Consider the following 22,152-nt stretch of genomic DNA (forward strand, 5'->3'; position numbering starts at 1 on the left):
AGATCTCACCCCTAATGAATCCCTTTGGGATGAATTGGAACGCTGACTGCACCCCAGACCTCCTCACCCTACATCGGTATCTGACTTTACTAACACCCATGTAGCTGAATGAGCACAAATCTCTACACCTACACATTTTTAAATCTAGTGGAACATCTTCCCAGAGTTGTGGTTATCACAGCAAATGGAAACTAAATGTGGAATGGGATGCTCAAAATGCACATATGAAACATATGGTCAGGTGTCCACAAACTTTTGTTCATATAGTGTATATATGAATTAAATTAAAACAGGAAGCCCGTGTCTTTATACTGCTTTATTTTTTATTTAATTTTAACATGACAGAATTTCACACATAAAGTACTAATCCTGTGGTTCCCTGGTGGTCTAGTGCTTAGATTGCGGCGCTCTCACCGCTGCGGCCCGGGTTCAATCCCCGCTCAGGGAACCAACCCCAGCCATTAGGGTTGCACAAGCCAGTGCACTCTTAGTGCCGGTCCCAAGCCCGGATAAATGGGGAGGGTTGCATTAGGAAGGGCATCCAGCGTAAAACATGTGCCAAATCAAACATGCGGATCATGAATACGGATGATCCACTGTGGTGACCCCTAATGGGAGAAGCCGAAAGAAAGATCCTAAAGTACTAATCCTGGCATGGTCGCTGACGTGTCTGCGTTTGTAAACACCAATTACTGCTATGCACATTTTCAATGTGGAGATAATAACACTAATTTAATTATTAATAGACCATGTTTTGCGGTACGTCTAAGAATTTTCCAATCTTTTCATTTTCCAATCAAGATGCCAAATCTCAATTTCTTCTTCATATTTTTATTTTTTTTTGCTTCGTTTATTCAACTGGATACTGAACACGACTTACTGTTGTGAAGACGTTTTGTATTTGAGTTTTTAAATGTTTCCCTTCAAATCCTTGTATTTATTTTGTCAAGTATTATTATTGTCTTTATCAAGAAAATCCCTCTTTTGCTGACAAAATGGTTCATGTTTTGGTGTATGATATTTTGCCCCATGAGTCTGCTGCATTAATTTCAGAGTTATTGCAAGAACAATCTATTAGGCAAAGGTCAATGTATTTAAATACACTGTAATAAAGTGAGACACTTTATATAGAAAATGGTAAGGGAAGTCATTTCTTTGCAAAGGCTTGGACACACACACACACACACACATATACACACATAGTCACACAGATGATTATGATTAAGGTTAAATCTGGTTCCTCAAAAATTTGCTTCCTCATTCCATCTCATGGAGTTTTCCCTTTTCATTGTTGTCACTGGGCCACTTGTTGAGTTGAACTGGGATCAGATTATCTATTTTAGTAAGTTCTTTTCTAAATTCTCTTGACAGTTGATTGCTGTGGTGAGACCTGTGATATTGTATGGTTTAGAGACAGTGGCATTTAGTGAAAGACAGGAGGTGGAGCTGGAGGTAGCAGAGCTGAAGATGTTAAGGTTTTCGTTGGGAGTGACGAGGATGGACAGGATTAGAAATGAGTTTATAAGAGGGACAGCGCATGTAGTACATTTTGAAGACAAGGTGAGGGAGGTGAGTTTGAGATGGTTTGGACATGTGCAGAGGAGGGACATGAGGTATATCGGTAGAAGAATGCTGAAGATGGAGCCACCAGGAAGGAGGAAAAGAGGAAGACCAAGGAGGAGGTTTATGGATGTGGTTAAGGGAAGACATGCAGGTAGTTGGTTTGAAAGAGGCAGATGTAGAGGAGAGGGGGGTATGGAAACGGATGAACCGCTCTGGCAAACCCTAATGGAAGAAGGCAAAAGAAGAAAAAGAATATACACTGATGGAGCACTTTATTAGGAAACAACTGTACACCTACACATTCGTGCAATTATATAATCAGCCAATCACGAGGCAGCAAAGTAAAATCATGCAGATACAGATCCAAATGTGAAGAGTTGAATTTGGAATTTAGGCACACTCATATATAAATATCAAACTCTAACCTAATAGTGGGAATAAATTTATAGGGACTCATTTATGAAACGTATATTACTTAATGTTTTTATTTCTATTTATTTGATTGTTGCTTCTGGCTCATTTATTGGGGGATAAAGTTAAATCCACAAATGTGTGAAATTTAAATGTATATTTATAATCTATTTCTGTAAAGTACAAAGCTGCTTTATGGCAATTTCTAATGTATCGCTTTCAAGTTTAATGTGTTAATTGTGCAAGATATTGTCCTAAGATACTTTTCAAGTCGATCCATTTCTACCATATATGTCTGACGCAGTACACAGTGAAATAAGACAACGTTCCTCCAGAACCCTGGTGCTACATAAAACAACAAAGAACTACATCGCAACATAAAGTTACATAACAAAACTGCCCAACATGGTTGTAAAAAGCTATTATTTTAGTTTATTCCTTAAATTCTGTAATTAATATATATATTAATTACTTTTTATTGCATTTGGCACACACCCATTTCCAGAGTTTCTAACAATGATCTCATTTATACAGCTGAGAAGGTGAGGTGTTAGGGCCTTGCTCAGAGGTTTTACATTTTACTTTTACTTCACTACAGTATGGTTGGCTAGTTGGGTATTAGCATTAATGTACAGGTATAGGTGTTCCTGTTAAAGGAGATATCTGTGTATTTTCCACTTTCTGTATCTTGAGTGGACAGCAGTTTAAAATAGCTGTTTTGCTGATCTGGTATACAGATAATGACATGAATTCTGATTGTTTGTTTTTTTTTTTCATTAGATTATACTAAATAACAAAAAAAATGGTTGTGGACCATAACATACTTTATAAACATTACACTTTTAGTCCCCATTTGCTGTTTTAATAATCTCCACTCTTCCACTCAGGCCTATGTAAAGCATAGTTTCTTGGAGCTGCTGGAACAGGTTTAAGTCTGTTAGTTCAACTTAAGGGAAATTAAATGCTTTAACATCCAAAAACACCCTATCCAGGTGTCTACCTCCGACTACGTGGTAACAGTTTGGGGAAAACGCAGGTGTTTTGATGCTTTTGTCCATAAAGTATATTATTGTCTTTAACCATAAAAAAAAACTAGATTACATTTTAAAAATTGATAAAGGGTTCAAGTACATTTTATTGTTAATTTTTACAAATCATGAACAAGAAGTATTCTAAATTGTAATCGAGACACCAATGTAGACACCATAGTCAGGTCTGATGGCACAATCAAGAGATCATCAATACATATGCAGTATTAACTCTGGGTCTTAGGCCAATATCAGTGTGAAATGGTAGATCTTTTCTGCATAATGTGTGAGATTTGGAAAGTACTTGTCATGCAATTATTACAATTGAAATATATCTGCATCTGGTATTATGTCTGAAATGCAAAACAGAATCAGAAAAACAATGATGAAAATGAGAGCTTGAAAAATCTGCTAATATCTGAATCATTGCATTCACACTCAATTTTCATCATTCTATCTATTGTTCAGTTGTGATACCATATAAAGCACTAGCGGAAAGTACCCGTGCTTCGCTACGGAAGGCTGAATGCTAAGCAATATGGCAATAAGCAGTAAGCACTGAGCAGGACTGGATGATCAGAGATCAGATCGTCTGTCTGTACTGGTCAGGACCATGAACTTAACTGAGCTCCGACTATGTTGTGTCTACCCACTATCCAGACAGTGCGAGGTGGGGTAGGGGAGGTCAGAGTCCGATGGGCTCTCAGGTGATATGGAAATCAATACAGGCCTCAACCTGTAAACCATTGTCTTTACTTACTGTTACTGCACTGACTTTGTATATTAGTCGTACAGAGAGTACGTGATGGTTGAACACTCATTTTTATAGTTTGACTGTAACTCAAATAGAAAATCTTCATCCAGTAAACACTTATTCACTTAAAGACTTATTTTACATCGAGGGAGCCCTAATAAAAATTATTAGAGCACCTTTAGCTAATTATTAAATTTCCTCCAAAGAAATAACGTCAACAAATAACGTACTACCCCTTTGTAGTACCGATACAGGGCAAACTACTTTGAAAATAATTTTTATCGTGCATCTAACATCTTATAAGAAACAATGTACTAAGTTTCATTAGGATCCGTAATGTTATTTCGAAGAATTTACAATGCGTGAGAAATCCCGTTTTTCGCGAGTTAGCTGCGCTCCAGGGCGAATTTTTCAAAACCCTTTCTTAGTGAGCACCTAAGACCCAAGAGGAAGGTATGTTCCAAATTTCATTGCAATCCGTTCAGTGGTTTTTGAGATTTCGTGATGAGTGAGTGAGTCAGTCAGTGGTATTTGACCTTTATATATATATAGATTAATGCTCTTTATACACCACAATAGGTTTGATGTGACTCACACTTAGAATGTCTTTTATTAGCTAATAGTAATGAACTGTTTGAACTGCTATTACTGAAGGACGGATGCTGATTGAATCTCTGATAAATATACTATGGTTTGAACTGAAATATAACAGGATGCAGACAATACAAAAAAAAAATAGATTGCTTTAATTTGAAATACAAACAGACAAATTATATACAAACAGTGCATTTTAGAATCAGAACATATGTCTCATTTCGAGTACAGTATATTAGAAGACATCATGGCATTTCATGCCTCCTATCTATTAGGCCCGAGCATCCTGTATGAGATCTGCCAATGTCACAGAATGATGCAAAGCCTGGAGGATTGGGAACAGGGAGGCACAGAATCTTCTGGCAGTTTTGGAATGCCATCCAGAATTTTGAGTTTTGGCAAATAGAAGAACACACTGCGAAAGGACAAAAAATACAATCACAGTCACTCTCATTGATTCTGATCATATTTATAACAATTGTAAGGAATCTTCTTCTTTTGGCTGCTCCCCTTTAGGAGTCGCCAAAGTGAATGATCTGTCTCTCTATACCACTCTGTCCTCCACATCCGCCTCTTTTAAACCAACCACCTGCATGTCTTCCCTCACCACATCCATAAACCTCCTGCTTGGTCATCTTCTTTTCCTCCTGAGTAGTAGCTCCATCCTCATCATTCTCTTACCGATATACCCCATATCCTTCTTCTGCACATGGCCAAACCATTTAAATTGCGCCTCCCTCACCTTTGTATTCAAAACGTCCTACATGAGTGCTTCCTCTTATAATCTCATTTCTAATCCTGATCATCCTAATCACTCCTGATGAAAACAGCAGCATCTGCAGCTCTGCTACAGTGAAGAAAATAAGTATTTGAGCACCCTGCTATTTTGCAAGTTCTCCCACTTAGAAATCATGGAGGGGTCTGAAATTGTCATCGTAGGTGCATGTCCACTGTGAGAGACATAATCTAAAAAAAAAAAAATCCAGAAATCACAATATATGATTTTTAAACTATTTATTTGTATGATACAGCTGCAAATAAGTATTTAAACACCTGTCTATCAGCTAGAATTCTGACCCTCAAAGACCTGTTAGTCTGCCTTTAAAATGTCCACCTCCACTACATTTATTATCCTAAATTAGATGCACCTGTTTGAGGTCGTTAGCTGCATAAAGACACCTGTCCACCCCATACAATCAGTAAGAATCCAACTACTAACATGGCCAAGACCAAAGAGCTGTCCAAAGACACTAGAGACAAAATTGTACACCTCCACAAGGCTGAACATGACTGTCAATCTCCCTCGGACTGGGGCTCCATGCAAGATCCCACCTCGTGGGGTCTCAATAATCCTAAGGAAGGTGAGAAATCAGCCCAGAACTACACGGGAGCAGCTGGTCAATGACCTGAAAAGAGCTGGGACCACCGTTTCCTGGTAACTGTTGGTAATACACTAAGACGTCATGGTTTGAAATCATGCATGGCACGGAAGGTTCCCCTGCTTAAACCAGCACATGTCCAGACACGTCTTAAGTTTGCCAATGAATATTTGGATGATCCAGAGGAGTCATGGGAGAAAGTCATGTGGTCAGATGAGACCAAAATAGAACTTTTGGGTCATAATTCCACTAAATGTGTTTGGAGGAAGAAGAATGATGAGTACCATCCCAAGAACACCATCCCTACTATGAAGCATGGGGGTGGTGGCATCATGCTTTGGGGGTGTTTTTCTGTACAACTGCACTGTATTAAGGAGAGGATGACCGGGGCCATGTATTGCGAGATTTTGGGGAACCTCCTTCCCTCAGTTAGAGCATTGAAGATGGGTCGAGGCTGGGTATTCCAACATGACAATGACCCGAAGCACACAGCCAGGATAACCAAGGAGTGGCTCTGTAAGAAGCATATCAAGGTTCTGGCGTGGCCTAGCCAGTCTCCAGACCTAAACCAAATAGAGAATATTTGGAGGGAGCTCAAACACAGGCCAGGCCAGAAACCTGACTGATCTAGAGAAGATCTGTGTGGAGGAGTGGGCCAAAATCCCTCCTGCAGTGTGTGCAAACCTGGTGAAAAACTACAGGAAATGTTTGACCTCTGTAATTGCAAACAAAGGCTACTGTACCAAACATTAACATTGACTTTCTCAGGTGTTCAAATACTTATTTGCAGCTGTATCATAAAAATAAATATTTAAAAGATCATACATTGTGATTTTTGGATTTTTTTTTTTTTTAGATTATGTCTCTCACAGTGGACATGCACCTACGATGACAATTTCAGACCCCTCCATGATTTCTAAGTGGGAGAACTTGCAAAATAGCAGGGTGTTCAAATACTTATTTTCCTCACTGTACCTCCGGCTCCACATTCTGTCTTTTACTCAGTGCCACTGTCTCTAAACCATACAACATCTAAGGTCTCACCACAGTCCTATAAACTTTCCCTTTCACTCTCGCAGACACTCTTCTATCACAAATCGATCCTGACTACTCTAACACACTTTCCATTACTTTATAAATGTATGAAATATTAATTCTTTACTTAATAAAGAATAGAATTTATATATACTGTCATAAGAAAATAATGACGCTTTGGGAGGTATCAGTGATTCTGCTTCACTTCACAACACACTATAGTTGATTATTTTTCTATAAAAGCATGTCATGGACAGCTACAAAAAAAAAGATTGTGTTTCCTGTCTATCTCTTACCGTGATCGGTAGTCCTCCAAGAACTCACAGGGGTTCTGTCTGAGTGTGAGTGTGTGCAGTGGCGTGTGTTCCAGCAGCTTCAGCTCTGTCAGACTGCTGATGTTGTTTTCAGACACACACAGGTTCTCAATTGCAGGGATCTTTGGCAGCTGAGCGAGAGACTTCAAGTGATTCCGGTGCAGGTTCAGACTTTTACATCTACACAAGACAGAATAATCACAGATATTTAGTGTGGGCAAAAGTATGCACTTTTCTATTTACATTAAATTTTTTATTGATATTATAATTTTTGTACATTTGTAAATGAAAATATTTTACATAAATTAATTAATTTTATACAATACAATTTTAATTAAATGAATTAACATTTTAATTTATTCAAATCCAAATCCTTTTTTCTTGATTTTTACTTAATTTTTAACTTGATTTAACTTTAACTTTGCTGATCTTTTTGCGTTCTTTGTTTAGTTACTTATATCTTTAATCTTTTTACTCCTTCCATATGTTCTGCTTTCTTTCTATTTTCATTCAATTTGCTCTTTCATTTCTTCTTATTCTATTACTGATTTTTATTTCTCCTTTATAAAGTCCACACTTTTATATTTTTCCATGCATGTCTTTTCTTTTTTTTTTTTTTTTTTTTGTATTTGTCTTTATTTTTTGTGAATACACAAAAAACATAAGCTTGGATTTGAGGTCTAAAAGGTCATAATGCATTATTCCTGATCTCGGACAAGAAAAAAAAAAAGATAAAGGAAATTAAAATAATACCATGCTCCGATTTCTCACTTTCAGGATAAGGTGAATGCAGCAATACACGCGCGCGCACACACACACACACACACACACACACACACACACACACACTCACACACCTTGGCAGTCGGATGGAACTGAGGTCACAGAGTGCATTGTCTACTAGCTGCAGGCGCTCCACTCGAATCAGCCTTCTCAGGATTCGCCTGAAATTTTCCAACTGAAACGCATCTCCGAGATCCTGGTAAGACAGATTCAGTTCCTAGAGAGAAAAAAAAAAGGAAGTTGGAATGAACTTTATTTATGTCATGTTTAGCAACAAATCACAACAATAGAAACAATTGCACAATAATACTGAAAATTAGTGAAAAGAAAAAGTAAACATACATAACAATTATGTTTCACTCCGTCAGCTAATGATAATATTTTGTCTTTTTTTTCATTTATTCATTTTCTCCCGCTTATCCGTAATTCGGGTCGCGGGGGCAGCAGTCTAAGCAGGCCCCCGCCTTCGACTGCTGCCCAATCCTCACAGCACCGTCCCTTACGGTCCCTCCTGCAGGTGGTGAGCCCACGGGAAGGCGGCCCCACGTCACTCCGACGTCACGGACCTTGATATTTCCCTCGTAAGGGACCCCCGGAGCATAGAGGGTCAGGGCCTTGCTCAAGGGCCCAAGAGTGGCAGCTTGGCGATACGGGGCTTGAACCCCAGACCTTCTGATCGGCAACCCAGTGCCTTAACCGCTGGAGCCACCACTCCCCCTATATTTTTGTCTTAGTTTATAAAAAAAAAAAAAAAAAAAGTGTGCTATAATTTTATAGAGTTTTAATCTGATGGTATCCTGAGTCTGTAACCTAGTGAACGAGCGTTGATGTATTTAGTGATAGAGAGTCAAAGCACTTTTGATGTTGCTCTGGAGAAGGGTGTGAGCTAAATGCTGTATATGTAGTGTAGACTTGACTTAAATCGAAATATTTATCCCAATTAATTCTTTTAATAAAATAACTGAGGAAGTTCATCAAAATGAACTGAAAGAGTTTTTCTACAAAATTATAACCGATAAGGCTGTGTAATCTCAGTGATAGTTATCAATAGATTGTACATGATGTAGAGAAAAGTATCCAGTGCTTCTGCATCCTAAGGAAGTATGTAAAAAAAATGCATCACATTTGTTATTTGATTTTAGGGTTGGTTTAAAGGCTGTCACTTTCTTAGAAACCATGATCATCTACATAGCGATATGGAGGGACTAAAATCTTGTTTTGTGTATGTCACGTAACCTAGCATTTTTATCATATCTAAAAAAAATAGCCCAGCAGCTATTCAACATACCATTCATTTTTCATTCTATCCCAGCACTAATACAGACCTGCCAACCCTGAAGAGGAATAATGCGTTGTCCTTGGAAAGGAAAGGTGGTGTTTAAATGTAAAACTGCAGCAAAGAGTACTTTTTTGACATTCATTTATTACTTATTTTTTGGTCAATGATCATTATCACTGTGTTACAATAGACCTAAGTCTTACTGTTTAGACATTTAGTGCTGAACAATGCAGAAGAGCAAAACACAGTCCTTTTAGCTTATTCAATGTAATAATTTTGGTCAAAAACATATTTTTCTCGCTATTTCTATTTTAGGTATTAAAAATTGTTCACCCTCCTTCAATGTTATGTTTTTAATTTATCAGGAACTAAATAATAATTGTGTAGTGACAATTGGTTTGCACATATAACCCCTATGAGCAAAGAAATACCTCGGGTGACAACATAACTATGACAGATTTGAATACTGTACATATTTAAGATTTTAAATGAATGACTACAACTTTGTAACAATTCTTAATACAATCACCACTTCCTCGGGTCAATGGTCACTTCATATGTTTATGGCTCATAAGCCATGCTAATGCTTATGAGCTATCGTATAATTTTACGAATTATTGTTTCCTTCTAGTGCATATCGAGCCGTTTCCCGATTGTTGATCATTGCCTTATTGTGCACCGACCTCGCTATTGTTTATTACCACTGTTTGTTCTACTCTTTGTGATTTATCGGACTTGTTTGCCTTGCGGATTGCCCTCTTTGTGTACCAGAGCTGAAAATTTTCTGGTGCCAGGACAGATCCTCAGAGATGTAAACTCCGAAGAACTTAAAGCTGGAGACCCTCTCTACCTCGGTTTACATTAATTTAGACTTGGAAGTGTCTCCTGTTGTAAAATTTCTGAAAGTCCTCAATCTAATCACGAAATTTAGAGAGAGGCTGGGCCTTGCATTGTGCACGTGCCACCATCTTTGTCGGACTGCTACATTGGTCCCCCAACTGCCTCAAACACTGCATGGACAGGGACATTTACCTCCCCCACCAGTCCACGTCCATAGAAAGCCCTGAACCCACTAAACCTCTCCACATCCCCAGAGAATATATGGACCTGAGTGAGGTCTTTAACAAGGAACACGATCTAAAACTACCCCCTCATCTTTAATGGGACTGCATGGTTGAGCTGCTCCCAAATATGGCACATTCCCGGTGCTGGTTATACCCCTTTTCTGCACCAGACACTTAAGCAATTTAAGAATACATAGAGGAGGCAGTGGCAGCAGGATTTATATGTCCCTCCACATCCCCAGCTGCAGTAAGATTATTTTTCGTGGAGTAGAAGGAGGAGGAATTAAGACCCTGCATTGACTACTGTGGCCTGAATGCTGTTACAGTATGGTAGCCATACCCACTCCCGCTAGTACCATCTGCCCTTAAACAGCTACGAAAGGCACGCTTTTTTACCGAATAGACCTCTTCGTCTGCATATAACCTTGTCTGGTTCAGGGAGGGGATGAATGGAAAACTGCCTTCCGTACCACAGGAGGCACTATGAGTACCAGGTAATGCTGCATGGCCCATTCCAGGCCTTCATGAATAAAATCTTTTGGGACCTACTAAACACTTGAGTCATCGTATATGTTGACTACATCTTAGTATACTCCAAGGCCTATGACCTCTATGTCCATCAGGCTTCAAAGATTCCTAGGCTTTGCAAACTTTTATCAACTATTCATCAGGAACTACAGCACCGCGGAAGTTAACCCCAGCAGAAAGCAATTATAACGTGTAAAACTGGGAACTACTTTCCATTAAAGAGGCACTTTCCATAGTGGAGACATTAGTTAAAGGGGGCACAGCACCTATTCCAAGTGATCACTGACCATTGAAACCTAGAGTACATAATGAACGCACAAGGAAAGGCAAAGCAGATGCCTTTTCACACCGCTATGACCCCATCAACAAGACACTAATACCTGAACCCAACCTGCCACCCTCAGTAGTCCTCACACCAGTCTGTTGGAATCTTATGGAGGAGGTAACCTGCTCCACTGAACTGCCTGCATGACATAACTGTGCCCCAGACTTCTTAAATAGATTCACACCTCACTTGGCACTGGACTCCTAGGGATCCACTGCACTACCCACCCTGTCCAAACCTCCATCAACCTATTTCCTGTCATTGCACAGCTTTTTCAATTCACTGGTGTATAATTTTCTGGCTCTTACACACCACAGACGTAGACTAGTTTAGGAAACTAACAACAAGCAGGACAGAAGGTTACAAGAAGTATGGGGATACAGAGGAAGTCAGCAATGTAAACATGACAGAGAACAGAGACTTTCCTGATCACCTGTTCTTCATCATCTTTTCTCTGCTTGTGTTCTAGATGGTGGATGTTCAGCCTGGATACATTCATTAGGTAACTTTTTAATTCATATTGTATTAATATATTAATTAAGGCTGTCAAAACGCAAATTAATTTTAACAGCACCGGTTTTATCAATTTTAATTATCTGCCATGACGCACACATTCGACAATTAACCTTCTGGGTTAACACACCGGTGCATTTTGTGGCTTTTTTTAAATAATATCAACAAAAACGCTGTGCTTTTGTAAAATAAAGCAAACACGGTGCACTTTCTGACATCTCTGTCATCTCTATTCACAGACACATAAATAAAACAACCTGACGTTCAGTAAACTACTGCCTCATAGACATAATAAATACATGAATACAAGGCTCTAAAGGTCTAAAATAATAATAAAAAAATTTTATAAACCAATTTACATTGATTACAAATATTCTCTAATTATGTATGTAATCCGTATGACAGTTATGAGGTGCAGTTTCTCCGGTATGAACCGTCCATGCAGAAACATGGCAAAGGCTACGTGTCCTGATGATTTACATAATAAAAAAAAAACACAATAATTACTTTAAAACCTTTACAAGAATATTTTGTCTTTATGCTCTATGTTAAGTTTGGTTTCATGAATAATGTAAATACATTTGCGTAAAGCAAATCAATATTTGTCCATGCCCTTGTTGATTAAAGTATAAAAAATGTGTGACAACGTTGCAAGTAATCGTGAGTTAACTCACAACATACATTCGATTAATCGCGATAAAAAATTTTTTTATCAATTAACAGCTCAAATATTAATATGACGTGACATCCAGTTACCAGCATGACAATAAAACAGGTAGTAATATTACCTACTTTTTACTTTTTTTTTTTTAAGTCAGAGCCCAAACTTAGAAGAGTCAGTACTTACATTTTTACCTGCGTATTTTAAAACATTAGTATCTGTACTCCTACTTAAATAAAGGATGTGTGTACTTTTGCGACTTCTGTCTCTTATACATGTCCTGTAGTTCTTCCTCGATCGTGTTGTAGGTGACCTCTATTTTGTTGTACAACACCTTCAGACAAGTCGGGTACAATGTTTTAATTTTTACACCACTGCCTTTCCAAATGTTATGTATCTCTCCAAACTCCTGCCTCATCTAGAGAACTTGGGTCATTATAGTCATTATAGTCACAAAGTCATTATCAAAGCTCATTTACCAGGCCTTGTGGAGTATTTCGATTTAGTTGTGAAACTCAGAAAGTTAACCACGATCGATGTAGTTGCAAGTCCGCCGGCGGTTGCTTACTGAGCGCCTGGAGAGCTTGTTAGATTGCTTTTTTCAGTAGATTTACCCTAAGAAACTATTTAAGAAATGTGACCATAGACTTTTTCTTTTTTCACCTTTGGATACTTCATATATTCTAATATTGTTCCGTTTGGAAGTTTCGTATTATCTGTGCTGTTTCTCTAATAAACTGCAAATGGATTCTTCACAGCCTGGATCTACTGCACAATATTAGAATTGTAGAAGTAATTGCAGAGGGTAAAGAATGCAAATATTCCTGTGTGTGTGCATGTGTGTGTATGTGAATGTCAAAACATCTCACCAAACAGTTCTCCCAGTTTTCCTGCAGCCTCTCCTCCCATGTCTGCTCATCAGTTTCTCTCCTCCTCCTTCTCCTGCCGTCAAAGATCTGCCCACTCGTAAGAGCATGCTCATCTTCTACAGGTCCTGTTAGATAAGGTCATAGACTGTTCTCACAATATACTATATCAGACTGCATTATACTGTACAGTGCGTTCAAAAGTTTGGAAGGATCTAGCCTTTTAAAACATTGTTTTCAAGACATTCATGTTTCTTTTGCTTATATGCAACAAAACAGGCAAAAAACGCAAAAACACAAGAATTGAACAGTGAATGACTGGAGGGTCTATGGACAGATGAGTCAGAATATGACATTTTTATTTTTAACAAAATAACTTATGTAAGATAGAAACAGGAGTGATGATGTTAGCAGACTGCCTCACACCCACAGTCAAACAAATGGAGGTGGACGCTTAATGGTTTGGGGTTGTTTTGGAGCAAAGAATTCTGGAAACTTATTTCAATATTTCCAACATTCCAACAGTGCTACCATTCCATATTTCAGCGTGATACAATTCCACCTGGTCTGCGTCTAATTGGAACCGACTTTAACATACAGCAAGACAATGACCTAAAGCACAGGTCCAAGCACTGTAAGTGTTATTTAAAGAGCAAACAGTCATCTGGAGTGTTATCTATCATGGAATGGCCTGCCCAGTCACCTCACCTAAATCCTAATTTTTTTACCAGCTTCCGGCATAATTTCACAGTACTGTACACATAACCTACTCTACTTACGACCAAAATCTGTGTGTGTACATCAAAGTAGATGTTTGCATGGCTGCTAGACAATGTGTCAAAACACACTTGCTAAGCAACCTATAAGACTTATTTTATGCAAAGAAGTGGAATATTTAAAATAGAAAGCACGGCAAGGGCAGGGCCATTTAGAAAAGAAAATTCTTACCCTCTCTGACTCTTGGACAGGCCAACTGGTCTCCACGGACATCAGTTTCTTCGATCTGATGCCATGAGGTAAATTTAAATCGACTGGATGGCAGCTGAATGAAATTTGAATCAAATAAATACAGAAAGTAGGAGTTACTTCTTACAATGTGCTCAAACACTGTCGGTACTGTGCCCATGCTGTTATTCTTTATAAAGATTTATACACTCAAGGCAGTATAAAAGGGGACTTAATGCAGCTGAAGTATACGCTCTCAGTACATTTATAATTAATGTTCTTGTAAATCGTGTCTGGTATGTTTACTACCTGTATAAAAAGATACTGTGAAATGCAGGTAAATATTAACGTTATTCATAATTAAAGGGTAGTTGGACGAGAGAATGTTATAAGACTGTTGACTGTAAATCAGGGCCATTCACCCTGTCAAAATGCTGCCTTTGATTATTAATGATAAAATTGCCATGCACCGGGTGAACCCATTCTAGGGAGTGGGATCACCTTCACATTGACTGTGTGTCTGTATTCATGGATCAACAGTGTCCAGTAACCTGATCCACATGGATGGCCCTTTACACTAACCCTTACAGTGTAGCATTTCACTGTACTCAAACTAAACAAATGTCTACAAGAGCTCGAAGAGAATCATTAAATAATCAACTACATCTAAATATGTTCTTTTACGCATTTTATTTTCACTGGAAATAAAACAATAATAAAGAGAGTCTAATTGTTTTACAGTATAATAGTCTTCTTCAACTTGCTCATTATTCACTCTTGTCATATTTGCATATTCACTTCGGGCAAAGCTTTCTATGAGCTCTGAGATGTGATGCAAAAATTGTATTTCAAATACAATGACATTCGTTTACAGTTTATAGGTTTACTGAATACTATAATGCTGGTGAATTCTCAAATCAGAACCTGTGAATTTATTTTTATATAAGCACTTCTGACAACAGTTTTATATTGCACTTTTACTAATTGGGCATAATTTCCATACTAACAGACAATTCACAAGGACACGTATAGCGAATACCTAAAAAGCCTAAAACAAATTTTTTACATTGATGTCATTATTTGAAGAAAAAAAAGTATAATCATTAATACAGTTGTGTGACATTCAGCAAGTTTCCAACATGAAAGAGAAATCTTGATCTCCTGTTATGCTTTCGATGCCTGTTATTTTACCGGCTTTATATAAAAGCAAGTGCCTAGTTGTTTATTAGCTTGCTTATTCAATATTTACTATAATCCTTACTCTAGGCTTATTATCATACATTCATTAATTTTCTCCCGCTTATCCGTAATTCGGGTCGCGGGGGCAGCAGTCTAAGCAGGCCCCCGCCTCGACTGCTGCCCAATCCTCACAGCACTGTCCCTTATGGTCCCTCCTGCAGGTGGTGAGCCCATGGGAAATCTAGGCTTATTATTACTAGGAAAATCTTACACCTTGTCTCTTGTGTCAAAAAGCACAGATTCCTGCTTTTTAACAAATGATTTGAGCTGCATCAATTGAACTAAAATGCTTTGAGTAAATGGTACAATTGATCAAAACACACAGTTGCTCTCATCTATAGAATCTAAGAATACTTAAGTTTTACGTATTAAGTGACTAATTAAAGGGCTCAGTTACATATTGTATAAGTATTATAGTAACACATTCAGTTAACAGGTGATATTTTGTGCAGTTCCTATGTGTAGAGGCTTACTGGAGTGGCGACGATGCCGGAGTCTGTTGTGTGCTCCACTGAGAGAGGAGTGTGTGTACCACTGAGTTCAGAGTAATGAGAACAATGTGATTTAGGGAAACTGCCACTGCTGGTGTTCACTCCTGATGAACTGAATCGGAAGAGAAAAAAAAAAATTTAGCAAATATGAGTGGAACATCTTAGCTTATATAACACAGCATTTTTTCTCTCAAATGCACATTTTCACCGTAACGCTACGAGAAAAAGGTCCAAAAACTTTTTCTTTTTTTTTTACCACAGTATAGATATATTTTGTATATATACTATACTATACTATACTATAATCAGTATCTGTAAGTGAATTTGTTGCTAGATATGGTGATTTTATTATAATTGATGACTATATATATATATATATATATATATATATATATATATATACACGTGTATATATACGTATATATACATATATATATATATATATATATATATATATATATATATATATATATATATATATATACAGTGAGGAAAATAAGTATTTGAACACCCTGCTATTTTGCAAGTTCTCCCACTTAGAAATCATGGAGGGGTCTGAAATTGTCATCGTAGGTGCATGTCCACTGTGAGAGACATAATCTAAAAAGAAAAATCCAGAAATCACAATATATGATTTTTAAACTATTTATTTGTATGATACAGCTGCAAATAAGTATTTGAACACCTGTCTATCAGCTAGAATTCTGACCCTCAAAGACCTGTTAGTCTGCCTTTAACATGTCCACCTCCACTACATTTATTATCCTAAATTAGATGCACCTGTTTGAGGTCGTTAGCTGCATAAAGACACCTGTCCACCCCATACAATCAGTAAGAATCCAACTACTAACATGGCCAAGACCAAAGAGCTGTTCAAAGACACTAGAAACAAAATTGTACACCTCCACAAGGCTGGAAAGGGCTACGGGGAAATTGCCAAGCAGCTTGGTGAAAAAAGGTCCACTGTTGAAGCAATCATTAGAAAATTGCAGAAGCTAAACATGACTGTTAATCTCCCTCGGACTGGGGCTCCATGCAAGATCTCACCTCGTGGGGTCTTAATGATCCTAAGGAAGGTGAGAAATCAGACCAGAACTACAGGGGAGGAGCTGGTCAATGACCTGAAAAGATCTGGGACCACCGTTTCCAAGGTTACTGTTGGTAATACACTAAGACGTCATGGTTTAAAATCATGCATGGCACGGAAGGTTCCCCTGCTTAAACCAGCACATGTCCAGGCACGTCTTAAGTTTGCCAATGACCATTTGGATGATTCAGAGGAGTCATGGGAGAAAGTCATGTGGTCAGATGAGACAAAAAAAGAACTTTTGGGTCATAATTCCAATAAACGTGTTTGGAGGAAGAAGAATGCTGAGTACCATCCCAAGAACACCATCCCTACTGTGAAGCATGGGGGTGGTAGCATCATGCTTTGGGGATGTTTTTCTGCACATGGGACAGGGCGACTGCACTGTATTAAGGAGAGGATGACCGGGGCCATGTATTGCGAGATTTTGGGGAACAACCTCCTTCCCTCAGTTAGAGCATTGAAGATGGGTCGAGGCTGGGTCTTCCAACATGACAATGACCCGAAGCACACAGCCAGGATAACCAAGGAGTGGCTCTGTAAGAAGCATATCAAGGTTCTGGCATGGCCTAGCCAGTCTCCAGACATAAACCCAATAGAGAATCTTTGGAGGGAGCTCAAACTCCGTGTTTTTCAGCGACAGGCCAGAAACCTGACTGATCTAGAGAAGATCTGTGTGGAGGAGTGGGCCAAAATCCCTCCTGCAGTGTGTGCAAACCTGGTGAAAAACTACAGGAAACGTTTGACCTCTGTAATTGCAAACAAAGGCTACTGTATCAAATATTAACATTGACTTTCTAAGGTGTTCAAATACTTATTTGCAGCTGTATCATACAAATAAATAGTTAAAAAATCATACATTGTGTTTTCTGGATTTTTCTTTTTAGATTATGTCTCTCACAGTGGACATGCACCTACGATGACAATTTCAGACCCCTCCATGATTTCTAAGTGGGAGAACTTGCAAAATAGCAGGGTGTTCAAATACTTATTTTCCTCACTGTATATATATATATATATATATATATATATATATATATATATATATATATATATATATATATATATATATATATATATATATATACGTATACTACTGTATATATACTATATACATATATGAATCTATGTCTTGTACGTGATAACACTCATAAGCTCATCTCCCAGCTGTTGGCTACAGGAGTTCTGGGAGCAGGTTCAGTCAGTGTGTAAAATTGCACTTGCCAATGTTCTACTAATCACGATTATTCTCTGTGACCAATCACTGATCACCATTATACCCAACAAATAATCACTGACCACCACTGTTCCCAATAACAGGACACTGATGTCCATTGTTTCCAGCAACCAATCACTGACCACCATTATTCCCAAGTATCAATCACTGATAAGTATTTTTTGTCAAGTACCAATTAAGTCCCCAGTGACTTTTTACAGTTTTTTCTCTATGACCGATCCCTATTGTTCCCAATAACTGATCACCCATGACTATTGTTCCCAATGAACAATCACTGATCACCAATGTTTCCAGCAACGAATCACTGTCTATGATTGTTCCTAATTATGAATCACTGCTAAGTATTTTTTTTTATCAATCATTAATCACCATGTTTGTTTGCTAACATTCAGTCGCACCAGATCTGTTCTGGTTTGGCTCGCGTGCATCAGGTTGCACAATCAGCTCACTTGCACATGTATTAAATTAAACAGTGTGAACAAACAAAATCTAAAAGCCGCAAATAACAGCGGCAGTAAACGATTAAACATTTTTGTCACTCTTGTGGATTTCAGCGAATGCTTATGCATTTGTACACCAATGCATATTTTCTTCTTTCTTTGTAATTAAGCCTGTTAACTTGCTGCGTTTCTTTCAATGTTTGTATATTTAATTTATGCATATATTATTTAATTATTGTACACAATAAATTTAATTATATACTCTAGATGCATAAATCTTTACAACTGAAAAGAAAAACCTGTGCATTGTCAAAACATTGTTTTATTATATTTTATTTGGATTTTTTTAAGCATGACTGTCAACATGCCATTTGCAATTATCAGTAAAAACAATACAAATGTTGATTTACACAAATTGCTTCACCTTGCATACTCAAATGCTGTTTTTTTCTTTTTACTGAAAGAAACAACCCAACAAATTTATTTATTTATTTATTTTTTTGGTAAAAGAAGTAAAACCCCTGCATGTACTCCTCAACAAGCAACTACTATAAACATTAAAATGTCAAATTTTAAACATAAGTCAATATGTGGCTTTAGAATTTTTTTTAAGTATATTTTTATACATAAATACAATGAATTAAGGTTTTATATAGTTATTATAAGCAAAATTGTATCTTATTAATACATTTTCTTTTTTATCAATTGATTATCAAAATAATCGTTAGTTGCAGCCCTAGTTGGTACCACTGACTGTAAACTATTAACATTCAGTATGTCAATGAATTTGATTTATGAAATAAAATAAACTGTATTTTAATAAAAAACATTTAATTTAATTAATCAATCCGTAAATTAACTTGTCTTGTTATATGTTGGCTCTCTCTCTGCAATGATCTTTTTTTTCCCAGGGACTAAGTATCTTGCATGCATAAATGAAGTTGCTGTCTTGAATATCTGATGTCTCAAATTTCTGTCTGAAAAGCAAATGTAATCTCCTGTAGGAGATAATACTAAATAAATTCTTCACATAGCAGCTACAGACAGCAATTATAATGTAATAATCATTCATTATAGCGGACACCTCAGTGTGCAGTATCTTTAGCAGGGTTCTTGCATGCGGCTTTGAGCATCAGGTGTAATCCCCGTGTAACTGGAAGCCAATGGATTGAAATTCTGACCTCCTTCTTTAAGCTTTAGGTTACCCTGACCTCTGAACTCTTCACCCGACTAAAGCTGGAGAGCCCATACTACAGCGTAGCAATAAGGCAGGTGTTATCATTTGTGAAAGAACTGTCATTAGACTAAAAGCATGCAAAATTGTATTGTCACATTTAGACGTAGGCACGTATAGATCCCAAATAAACTTCAACAAATACTTAAGCTACTATAGCGAAGTTAAAGGGACACTAACTTTCTAAAGATAATTGCAGAAAGAATATATGTCAAAACACACAAGAATTGAATTACTTACCTTTCGGACATGTCCTACAGTCGTAATGAATTCTTTTGGCAATTAAACCATGCAGAGAAGCTCCGTTTAACGAGGAGAGGGTCTGCTTTCCCATTGGGACTGATTAGCTGCTCCAACCACGAAATGGCGCCTGCCTGAAGCATGTGCGACTCGTTGCTAGGCGACCTTTCGTCCTATGTGTCCATGAGCCTCGGGTCATGGCTGGATAGTGACCTCGGCTAGATTACCTGCTTGTGAGTACAGGAGGTTAGGCTAGTCTGGCTTCCCGGTACTTTTCCTCTATAGTACTCTAACAATCCAACTAAACAACTAACAAATAAACAATTCAACTTTTCAATTTAACATTTCTATTGTGTCCATATAGATGGCTTGCAGCCACATGGCACAGTATAGCTATTTAAAAACAAACCCTTTATGGTTAAGAGTAAACCTTTAAACAGGTTATCAAAAGTTTGGCAATAGTGCAGCAAATCTAATATATCTAACAGCTTATTTTCAATAAAAAATGTCCTTCATACTTTAATTTCACATACATTATCTTTTATTTACCTCATAGACTTCAAGGTTGCACATCCTTAAACAATATGCGTCTTCCTTCAAGGTATTCTTCAGCCCTGCATAATTTCAGTTTATTTTATTGGCCATACAAAACCTTAAATATTGCTGTCCTTGCTATCCTGCTGCACAGCAGACTTTAATACAGTTCCTTACTTATAAGTGAGCTTTACTAACTTGTCGACAACAGATGGTTCAATCTTTTATGATGTGTGATTTTTTAAAATATGAAAGATTTTAGCCATTATGTGCCACTGAACTGAATCACATTTTTAATATGCTCTAAAGCCAACGTTTTATGAATTCAATGACTTTTCATTAATTTCTGCCTGCAAAGTGAATGGCAATGACAATGCAGTATTATCTGCATGTTCGCATCTGCTCAGCATACCAATGTCATCAGATGATTAGACTTCCTTGCACGTCCTTCAGCCTCACAACACACATTCTGTCATATCCTTCAGCCTTTAATCTTTTTCATTTCACTAATCGTTGATATTTAGGATAAGAAAACGTGTTTTTTTTTTTTTGGCTAAAATGTTCCTTAAATGCCAGCTCGATATCTTGCAGGCATATCTGAGGCAAACAGTGCATTCTAGGTATGGTTGCGCTTTAGTGATGCTTCCTGATGACAGATAGTGCAGTTTCTTATGAAGTGTCCTTAGAAATATTAAATCGATGACCTTCAAATCTAGCAGGATGAGACAGGATCCTGCCATTTTTAAATGTATTATAAATGTAACGGGTTTCCTTTATGTTTATCACTATCTCAGACAAAAGCTAGTGGAAAGTGAAATCAAAAACACATCAGAGCAGTGAAAAGCTACTGTCACTAGCTTGCTAACTACATCTGACTAGCATTGCATAACCAAATTTCTCAATAATTTCTCAAACTTGCGATGCAAATTAGCAGTTGAATTTAGGCATTTTATGCAGGCGTTGCATCAATAAATGAAGTAACTGGGACATACATTAATGTTTTATTTTCACTATGTTACCAGTATCGGAGCTCTTTGGACTAGCGGATACCAGATACAGACCTGATACTTAAAAGATAATGCACAACAAAGTGTGCAAATATTGATGATAAAGATCATCAACAACAGAACACAAAACAATGTGAGAACACTTGCTATGAATTGCTTAGCGTTGCTTACATCATGGCAAATTCATAGCATAGCATTGGATTGTTTTCTACATCAAATGTATGATATGAAAATTGGTACTCACATTTTACTTAACTTTCTAGTAAAATTAATTGGCCACCCTTATCTGATTATTTTGGTTATGAGGATCCGAAAAAAGTTCTCTTCGTGGCCTTCTTTAAATTAAAATCAACAGAATGAAACCATTCTTGGAAAACCTCTGTATGACCCTGACCACTGCACTGTAACTCGGTTTCAGGGTGTTACCGATCTTCTTATAGCCTAGGCCATATTTGTGGAAAGCAACAATTTTAATACCCAATTTCCTTAGAGAGTCTTTGCCATTAGGTGAAATGTTTCCAGACATGGCCAGGTGCTAAGGACCTGTTGATGAGTGTGGAGATGGAATGGCAGGAGGTCTTTTGAGATGGTCTGGAGCGTA

The 22,152-nt window shown here is 37.5% G+C and overlaps 1 protein-coding gene across 1 annotated transcript; it reads right to left on the reverse strand.

The window, feature by feature from the left end:
• Nucleotides 1–4,537: 4,537 nt before the first annotated feature.
• On the reverse strand, nt 4,538–20,103 carry LOC310732524 (uncharacterized protein). Its single transcript, XM_083553166.1, has 7 exons — nt 20,011–20,103; nt 15,755–15,884; nt 14,046–14,139; nt 13,101–13,225; nt 7,936–8,078; nt 7,061–7,258; nt 4,538–4,765 (listed from the first exon to the last, which is right to left on the reverse strand). The coding sequence occupies exons 1-7, from the start codon at nt 20,019–20,021 to the stop codon at nt 4,657–4,659; spliced, it is 810 nt and encodes a 269-aa protein (XP_083409292.1). The 5' UTR covers nt 20,022–20,103; the 3' UTR covers nt 4,538–4,656.
• Between the last annotated feature and the right edge of the window lie 2,049 nt (nt 20,104–22,152).

Source organism: Silurus aristotelis (assembly GCF_946808225.1).
Source record: "Silurus aristotelis genome assembly, chromosome: 10".
In the NCBI taxonomy this organism is placed as follows: Eukaryota; Metazoa; Chordata; class Actinopteri; order Siluriformes; family Siluridae; genus Silurus; species Silurus aristotelis.

Excerpts from the sequence above, each read along its gene's own strand:
- LOC310732524 (XM_083553166.1), bottom strand. Across the intron at positions 13,226-14,045 it reads CTGTCCAAGAGTCAGAGAGG|GACCTGTAGAAGATGAGCAT; the intron begins GTAAGAATTTTC and ends CTTATCTAACAG. Across the intron at positions 4,766-7,060 it reads TTGGAGGACTACCGATCACG|TGTGTTCTTCTATTTGCCAA; the intron begins GTAAGAGATAGA and ends GTCCTTTCGCAG.